Source organism: Alligator sinensis, unplaced genomic scaffold, assembly GCF_000455745.1.
Source record: "Alligator sinensis unplaced genomic scaffold, ASM45574v1 scaffold386_1, whole genome shotgun sequence".
NCBI lineage: Eukaryota > Metazoa > Chordata > Crocodylia > Alligatoridae > Alligator > Alligator sinensis.
In genome coordinates this window covers 175,863-186,016 of record NW_005841996.1, presented here as the reverse complement: position 1 = coordinate 186,016, position 10,154 = coordinate 175,863, and the positions used below count along the sequence as shown (strand labels likewise).

General features: G+C 40.3%; 1 protein-coding gene across 1 annotated transcript in view; it reads right to left on the bottom strand.

Annotated features, from left to right (window-relative positions):
- AHRR (aryl-hydrocarbon receptor repressor) overlaps positions 1-10,154 on the bottom strand; it is a 137,510-nt gene that overhangs the window by 44,746 nt on the left and 82,610 nt on the right. Inside the window, exon 4 of the mRNA XM_006021494.2 lies at positions 1,150-1,247. Coding sequence (XP_006021556.1) covers positions 1,150-1,247 — 98 coding nt within the window. The remainder of the gene's footprint in view (positions 1-1,149; positions 1,248-10,154) is intronic.

Genomic DNA, 10,154 nt, shown 5'->3' with positions numbered 1-10,154 from the left:
GCAGGGGAAAGCCAGGCAGACCCTGCTGTGCCTGCAAGTCTCTGCTGAGCTCCAGCCAGGGAGGAGAGGGGAGGGGCCAGCTCTGCTGTGGAGCAGAGAGCCCTGCCCAGCCCAGAGAGCATGCCGGGATGCTGAGGGTGTCTGGTTTATCTTAAACCAGCAAGGGGCCTGGGACAGACATTGCATAAACTGGCTTAAGCCAAATCAGTTAAGTCCAGTACTACATTCAACCAGGTTTATCTCAAACCAGTTTCAGCCATTTTCAAATTGGTTTATGTGCACTGAACATCTGTTTTGTTACAGGTTTAAACCAGTTTCTGATCACTTAAACCAGTTTAGGTGATGTCTGTCCCTAGCCCAGCTGTTTGTAAATAACTGAATAATTTATTTCATTCACACAGCACAAATCACGAAATCTTCTCTCAGACACAAAGCTCTGTTGACTTCAGCCAGTGTCAACTACCAATTAAAAAGTTTCAATCCAACTCCTATTAAGACTAATAAAAACTCATTGTTTTCAATGGGAATCAGACCAGATCCAGAATACCTACACACAAAAAATATTTAATACTGTGACAAAGAGTTAAAAAAAATGACAACAGATTAAGGACCTGATTTTTCAAGCAAGATCTCAGTGTTGCAGGCATATTTTGGTGCCATCTATCTGCAGTGACAGGAAATGACAGACACAAATATTAACTGTTAGCTATCTAAGTAACTGAAAGGGCTCAAAACTCAGGTAGTCACATCTCAAACTGGCAGCACTGCACAAGGCCTGTAGAGGCAAATATGAAATAATTACATATCAGCAGTGGTGGTAAGAGTAGTTATCTTACTTCATCCTGCATGACACATCTGTATACAGAGCCAGGCCACTCCACTCAGAGAAAAGGAGCCAAAAGAGCTGTCAATCAAAATATAAACAGCCTAGCCTTTCCATGAACTACTCAGGTGAAGAATATTCAGAAGATAAGAGATTAGAGTCAAACTATGCTATTTAGATTGTGTTGGTTGTTGGGTATGATGTGGAATAGACCAGTGCAGAATTCTTTATTCAATATTTTCTTAAAAGCTACATTAGCCCAACTAAAATAGCCACTAAGTTGCATACAATATTCAGAACAAAAGTTGATAGCTTGTATTACTCACTTCTAGCAGAAGTCTACCTTCTTGTATACTAGGTTTGCTGGATATGTTGTCTTTGCTTATTTGATCACAATGCTTCTTGAAGTGGTTTTCTTGAATAGCTGATGGGAAAAAAATATTAACAACCTATATATAGTAGATACCAGGGCTTTTAAAGTTATTTAGACATTCACTTCCTACTGATTTCAATAAGAACTTGGCACCTATATACTTCTAAGGATTTCATAGACATCAGGGCTGGAAGGGACCTTGGAAGATCATCGAGTCCAGCCCCCCGCCCAAAGGGCAGGAAGTCAGCTGGGGTCATAGGATCCCTAAGGATACTGCCCTTAGTTACCGAAAATGTTCTGTTAGTGTGTGACAGAGAGAAACACAGCCCAGCTGGTTTTAATATAAAGTTCTTTTCACTTGTCATTATACCTATCACATAATTGTTGCTGAACAAATTTTTTCCATTATTATACTCTACATACAAAAACAATAACAAAAAAACCCATAGGAAAACAGCAAAGGAAAGACATGACAAAGCTGCATTTTTAACTAAACAATACATGCTATGAACATTTGAACAAATAGCAAAACACATTCAGAAAAGAGAGGAATGAATACATTTCCTTATTTTCAAGACCTCCTTTGTTTTTAGATTTACATTATGATATTTACTTCTATAATTTAAAACTGGTTAAGGATTAAGTATATACACTTTAAATATTTTTTTCCAAAAGCAAGTTCAAAGTTTGTAAACACAGAAATTAGGATATTTAAGACAGGATATTTATGATATAGAAACTGTGAAACACACCAATTTATAGATTAAAATTACAATTTTTTTCTGGTAGTACCAAAGACTTGGTGGGAAAAAAAAACATGGATCACATTTGCTTTTTTCCCCGCCACACATGCACCATACATATTGGCTTTCAAAAATGTTTGAAAAATCAGATGCGTCTGTCAGGACAGATATGAAGCCGAACCAGCAAAAGTATGATGATTTCAAATCTGAATGAAGTCTTGAGGATAACAAGAAAACAGAGTTGATTATATCATCTACCATTAAATGGGCTTCTGGATCACATAGAGCAGGAATAGGCAATCCCCAGCATGCATGCATGCCAGAGTGTGGCATGCAAAGGCATTTTGCTTGGCATACACGCCTTGGGCAGACAGCAGGGAAGTGGCCGGGGCTGCCCTGCTACAAGGATTGAGCCCCTTGTAGCTCCCCTGCCATCTGCCCCTGGCATGCCAACATTTAACAAGTCAAGGTTGGAGGTTTTTTTGGCACTCTGCTCAAAAACACTGCCAACCCCTAATATAGAGGCTATGAAACAGAAGGCAAATCCTTACGACTCCGTGAATAAATAATGGAGAACAGTTAGCCTTCACGCCTCTACAAGTGCAGCAGCAGAATTAAATTTCCTATTATTTTAACAGTGCCTAATTGTTGTTAATATTTAATTTTACATTTACTGTTTAGTTTGCATTTACATACAGTTCAGCAATCTTGTTGAAACATGCTCCTTTAGACCAATGACATCACCCTCTCTAAAACAACTCAACAACTTGTCCTGCACAAATGGAATGCTATTTAGCAAACAGTGAAGACATGTTAAGATTTGTAGAATATAACTGTTGGGCCAAATTATTAAATTACATGGTACCACCAGGGAGCACAAAACACCCCACTGCAGAACTCTGCAAAGGGCGCAGGATACGACTAGAATGCATGGAACCCCTGGGCATGCTAGTATATAAAAAAGAAATGCATTTTGTTGCAGGCAGGGCTGGGTTGGAAAAAAAAAAATGGCTCGTGGGAACAGAGTTGTTTAATTGTTTAAAAATCCATCCCTGGTGTACAATAAAACAGGATTTAAGTTGCTGTGAGTAGGACCAGGATAAAATGTAAGAGAAAAAAAAAAAAAAAAAACACACAGGAAAGCAGGATGGGAAAGCAGCTGGAAAACAGTTCTGCGCAGGCTTTACATGCTACCCACACCACAGGTAGCAGTGTAGAAGTGGAAGAGTGCCCTCAGGAGACACTGCTTCCTCTCTCCGCAGCTGTATGGGAGGTATAGGAAGGTTCGGCCTTCGTTTCACCCCACCAAAGCTCCAGGTGATACAGCTACACCACTTACACAGGTTAATCCCTCCCCTAGGAGTAGTTAGAAGACCACCTCTGTCCTGAGATGCTTCTCAAGTAGCACTGCCCTTTCACATGAACAGATCATAAATTCATCATCTAATCTGCCGTTTCAAAGGTACAGTTTTATAAATATAGGCCTCCTTTTTCAAACGCTGCTACTCTAAAAAGGAATTGCAGTTATGCAGGCAGTTGTTCTCTTGCACGCATTGTGATTCCAACACACAAGGAAATCTTTTTGGACCCAAGAGAAATACAATATGTGTATTCCTCCGAATAGTGGAAAACCCCTACACGTGAAATTCTCCTAAAGTGGGGAATAGCTGTAAATTATAAAGAGCCTATTTCCTTTCATTATAGATATTGTCTAGGAACAAAAATCCTTAGAACGCTGGTTAAAAATCAAGTTACATACAACAGTAAAGACAAACTATTATAAACTACTGTAAAATACTATGTTTTCAGTCTGAAAATGCCTGTTCAGGCATGAAATCAACACAAAATCCATTCTCCAAACGCATCTGTATGGAGTTCAGTATAGCAGAATTCAGTACTTGGGTCCAACAGAGTGCCAGATGAAACAATGCTAGCAATACGGCAAAATTTTCCTTTCCTACTTCGTGGTTCTCTCAGTCTGCTTCCTGTTAAAGATGCTTTGAAATCTGTCTGCCCTTTGATGTTTCTTAAGTGCAGCATGGCATTTATTTAAAGCATAAAACTCGGTCAAATGAACTCTTTTCTTTTCCGTCTAAATCTCATCCCTTCTTTTTTTCTTTCACAATTATTTGCCTTATTCTTTATCAAGAGATTTTTGTTTTCCATGTACAAAAAGATGCCATCTTTTGCCTTCTATTCTCTTCTAGGCATTTTATGGTATATTCTTGCCTGACAGCTTTGCGTGATTAGAACTCACAGATAGCTTCCCTGTATGTGGGCAGGAGCTGGGCACAGAGCCACCTACTCACTTGAAACTCCACCCTTCTCTCCCCTCCACAGCAGAGGAATTCCTTTGGAGAGAAACACCAGGGGGGAGAATGGGCCTTTTGGTAGGAGCAGACTGCTGAGTAACCAGAGCTTCTCTGTCACGCAATCTAACCGGCTGTCAATCTTTCTTTGCATCTGACAGAGCTCTGGCTCTAGTTCAAACCATTGCGTGCAAGCAGCAAAGCCACATTACCCTCTGAAGTATTTCATAATAACAACAGCTGTTAAATATTGATGACTCCTGGCAAGCTCTGAATGCTTTTTGTGAAGGTTAAGGCTTCATGTCATGGAACCTAATTCGTTATTATATATTATATCTGATATCTGGAAATTACCTTAAAAAGCAACAGAGCTTAAAGGGAAAAAAAGAATTAAATTACTTTCATGTATTAGGGAAAGGGGGGAAATTGGCAAGCTAAACAGGGGAAGATATTTTTCTCAAGTAAATTCCTTTGTATAACCAGAAGGGAAAAGCTCAGGAAAGACCATCAACATGACTGTTCAGTTGCATTCCATTTTTTTGTTTGTTTTATAAATAGTTTTTAAAACAAACCTGTAGTCTGATTTCACAGCTGTATAGGTCCACAGAGAACTTTTGAAGACACCCAGAAAATGTATCAAAAGGGGCAAAGTACATGTTCCTGCACCCCTTCTAGTAGTATCAAAGAAGAGGGAGCTAGCAAGTCCTAGAGACTGTGCAAACTGGTCAGGATGTTAATGTAAAAGGCCAGACCATGGGGAGAGATAGAACAGGGATAGTTTCTTGTCTGGGGCAAGTCCCGATATGACCTCCACCACAATCCCCAGAAGAAATCCTCCCTATTTTTCAGTCTGGCCCTCTAAAACAACTTACTCTTCTGTTTATCATTCTGCTACCTACTTTTGCTTGACTTCACTCTTGAGATTGGAGCCAACAGGAAGGGAGTTAAGTCAGGCAGTGAGAGTATGACTGCTGAACTTGGGGCATCAAGAGGGAAATGCCATGAAGCTAGAACGGGCAATAAAAGGAGCTAATAGCCATGGTAAGTATGCGAGATGAAGGAGGAACTATTAAGGAAGCAATGTGAGGGCTCTAGGACTGGAGGACTGTAGAAGAATATCTCCCTCATATCCTTCTTACAAGAGAGGTATTTGGGGGAAATGGCAAATGCAGTGGGTAAAGTTCAGAACTATTTTTTTTAGCTTATCAATTTATTGTGAACAGCTATTTCTGATGTAGGAATAAAGGCTCACATTTCAGTTGGGCCTGAGGATATTTTAATCATGGGTAGAATTCATTTTGATAAAATGTAAAGGCAGCCTTTGCCTACATTTAGACAAGTTTTGAATTTGCCCTTGTTAGTTCATTAATTCTCTCTCTGTAAAGTCTGTAGAACACATCCTGCATATGTTACAAGTTTCAGCCAAACCTAGCTAAAGGTAACAAATAAGAACCACCACGGAAATTAAAGTTTCCATGGAACAAAGCAGAAGTTGAAACTGTATTTCCATCTTTGTTTTATTGCAGATGTGCTGCCATCTCTCATTTTCTGTCAGCGGTTATGTGAATGAGTACATGTTTGGGGGAACAGCCCTACTCAGTTTCCAAAAAGTAAATACAAACCTGACAGTGAATTGGTCAGCAGAGGCTCCTGAATAAAAAGGAGGACTCTGCTGTCATTATGTTTGACTGAACTCTCACCTTTGTGATAATCTTGTGGAAACACTCTGTGTTACTGTGTGAAGTGAAGAAATAAGACTAGCAAGCAAATTAAGAGCATCTGAAATTTAAAGAAGGGGTAAAATAACCTTCTGAACCCCTGAAAGGGGTTGCTATTTACCCTTCAGGGTAAATGCACTCCTTTAAGACAAACCAAGGGACTTCACTACCTGTAATGGGCAGCTTCCTCTGGCAAGGGTCTAAATCCAGGCTAGCCACTTTGGACAATATTCTTTTCCTTCTTGGTCATCTAAGTGGCCATTTTCTGGTCTCTTATGTGACATTTTTTGGCATTTACACATTCTATTCTTGGCCACATAGCCCCAAGTACATAGACAGTTATGTATATGTAGACAGTGGCATGTGCAGCAGGCTACACACTGGCCACGTGCATGAACGAAGCATGTGCATTTGGGTGCTCCAGCTTCCCAAACAAGTGCCGTAGTCACTCAGCTACTGGGGGACAAAAGATGGGAGCTCTTTTTTGTTGCCAGTATACAAGTCCAGTCTTTGTGCACAGGGCTATGAATACTACCTGTGTGCAAGTGCCAACAATGTCACACAGATGACCAAAAAATGACCACTTAGATGATCAGGCCACATTGTGATCTTGTCCGCTGAATTTCTGTTACAGGCCTGAGGACAGGAGCATGTGTCCGAAACCTTGCAAATAAAGATTTTTTTTTTTTTTTTGCAACTGTCTAGTTGGTCTGATAAAGAAGATTGCCTCTAGCACACTGGACTGTTGCAGGCAATACATACCCCGTAGAGGAATAAGAGCAGCATGCAGGGTGGATAAAAAAAAAAAATATTGGAATTTTTATTTAAATCAGATTTTTTTAAGTTTAATCAGGCTTTTTTATTTTTAAGATGCTTTAAAAAATAAACATATAAAGATAGCTTTAATTTAAGATATGCTAAAGCTTAAAGATATCATCAGGGAATAGGGATTATAACTTCTAATTATATACTATTTGAGACAATATATTCATGTAACCTTTTTAGAAGTTTTATAAATAGGCCACAACATGCTGTGGACTACAGTAGGGACCCAATCTTATGGGGTTCCCAGAGGCTCCTCTATAGATTAGTAAAGAGGAAAGAAAACCACTCTACCCAATGGGACTCAGTGCTCAGTCTAGAAGATCCCATTAAGCATCTCTGCGATGCTTAGTTTCAGTTCTCAAACTTGTGTCTCCAGAGATCATAGGCAGACAAGGTTCTTTGGGTAGATGTGATATCTTTTATTAGGCCAAATAAATAGTTGGAAAAATTATTCTTTACAAGCTTTTGGGCACAAACACCCTTCTTCAGGCATAGGGAGAGTTTGTCTCCAGAGACAACATCATTGTTAGCAGCAGTACAGGAATGGTGCATAAATTGAATGCACATAAAGCAAACCCACTTTACAATGTAACAAACAGGGATAGGTTCCCATTGCAGTGAGCGAGGGAGGGAGTGAGGCTGGGACTAGGGAAGCGGCGGGGGAGGGGTGCTGCTCCCAGGGCTGCACAAGGCAGCAAAGCAGCAGGAACAGAGCAGCACTCACCCCACCCCAGGTGCAGCAGCCCCAGGAGCAGGCAGCGCCAGCTGCCCCCCAGGAGCAGCCAGCGCCAGCTGCCTGCACCATGACACAGTGAAGCCCAGGAGCTGGGGTGAGCCTAGGTACAGGGGGACAGGCAGAGCATGGTGCAGCCCAGTGGCTGCAGGCAGCTGGTGCCAGCCGCTCCTCGGGCTGCTGCAGCGGGGGCTGGGGTGAGTGGGGCCACGGCTCTTTCCCCTCCCCCCACAGACTTACTTGCTTGGGCTGGGGGGGGCATTTATGCCAATCGCATAAGAGCAAATTTACCTTGCATATAACCAATTATGGGTCTAAATATGCTCATCGCATAAGAGCAAACTCGCATAAAATCGAGGAAAACCTGTATATGGAGATGAGAGATAACAGACCCAATTACCTACCCATCAGCCCTATTGTCTCTTTGCAAGTTTGTGTACACACCGTCAAGCATTTACCTTTCTCTAAAAGTGCGAAGTTTCAAGAAGTTAAATGAATACAGGATACCAAACAACAAGAATGTACTTTTTTGTAGAGAACAAGCATTAAATCGAGGCCTCCTGACCAGTGATTTAAATCAAATCCACCCTGGCAGCATGCGACATGAAAAAATACATCTCAGAAGCACGAGTACACAGAAATCAGAACCTTATGACAGAGCCTGTGCGTGACTGATTAAGTACACGATGAAAACCTAGCATGTGAATAATTATTGCATACAAATAAAAAGCTGCTCTTTGTTTGTGGTGGTCAACCTGTTGAAACAAATTGACCTTCCTAAAATATTTTAAGAAATATGGACATAATCTTTAGTTCAGTATCATGCTTCCTTGGTATGACAAAAAAATTGAGATGTGCTAAATATCAAAAAGTGTCACAATACTTTGTTTGGATCCTTCAGTATTTAAGAAGGTAGTCTTACGCTTGCATTTCAGTAGGATAAAAATAATGGATGTAGATACAAAGGTCTCTTCTGAACATATCCTATCTTTTTCAGTCCTAGTATAACCCAATCTGACTTTTTTGGCTTCAGTGGAAGTGCACTGTTTTACTGTGTGACTCGATTTGGAATAACCCCATAGGATACTTAATACATTTCAAATTAAATAAAACATTTGACTTCCCAGTGTCTGAATAAGTTAAGAAAGAGGCAGTTAAAAGCAATGCCCTGCCTTACTTTCCCAGTGATGGTTAGTTGTACTGCTGAAGTCAAAGCGGTCTTTCAAGGATCTACTGATGTGTCATTTACATTAGCTTTTATGTCTATTCTGGGTTAGGTCTGCTATCATGTACTGGGTTTCCATTCCTCACTTTCCACAGCTTCCAGAAAATTCCTGTCTTTATTATTGTAATTTCATTTTCTCCTCTCTGCATGAAAGGGCACAGGATAACTGATAAACTCCACTGAGGTAGGAATTTTGAGAGATAATGGATCAAAAAAGTTGCAAGAGCTCATGTAGATCACCCAAGAGACAGTTTAAAAATAGCCACAACACAGGCACCGAAGAGACTAAAGGAAATAAACATTGCATCTAAAATATTCACTCTGAGATTTTAGCACACATGTTTAGCTTATACAGAAAATGGCCAGAATCCAGCTTCATCAGAAAATCTAGAAGTACCACAGAAATAATTCCTTGAAATATTGTAAAATCCACTAGAAACTTGTAAGACAAAAGATGCAGACACATTGTTTCCCAGCATAAATAAATGAAAGCAAAAATGAAAAAGAAGAAATGCAGAAATCTTGTTCTTCAGTCAAACATGTACCAAACCACATGGTGGTACAGTAATTAATTAGATGTTATTGCAGCATTTTGCTTCTGGAGCAAAGATCTATTTTGCTTTTTCCTGTTTTTAGGTGAGACTGTCAAACTGCAACTAGTCATGGGAAGAGCTGGCTTGAGAGAAGAAGTGAACCTAGCTAGCTGGAAGAAATCTGTCTGATAGCAAAAGAGTCTCTGAGGAACTGATTTAGAAAGAAAGAGGAGTTGATGTGATAATATAGAAAAGAGTGGAATTTCCTTTAAAGAATTTTTTGTTTTTAAAAGTAATGATGAAAAGCAATAAAATAGATTTTATTTAATTAAAACCGAAAAATTAAAAGAACATTAAAATTGGATACACTATACTTTTGAAACATTTTGAGGGGTTAGTTTATAAATCAGTATTTCAAGGTTTGTATTTAAGGGTCTAATCCTGTAACGTAATCCCCACAGGTGGACCTCATCCCCCACTTGGGGTCAGTGGGACCTCAAGAAGGCATGACAGTCTGCCCCTGCAGAGACTATTTTGATGCACAGGAACCTTAGATGAGAATATTAAATACATGTGTGTGATATGTTCAGTTCACCTTCTCTACGAGAATCACAACTACTCAAATCTTCACTTACGATCATTTCATGGAGCCTTACCCTGAAGACCAGCATCCATGATGGAAAAACCTTGGTTTAAGTGTCACGACGGGGTCCTTTAAGGAGGGCCGTGAGCTCCTCGAGGTCCCTCGTTCCGTGTCAAGGCCGTCCCAAGGCACCCTCTTATTCTCGCCCGCCACGTCTTTGATGTTCAGTAGGTTCGGGAGGCTGCCTATGACTCCCTGGGCACGGCTACACCGGACACCTGTCCCCCTT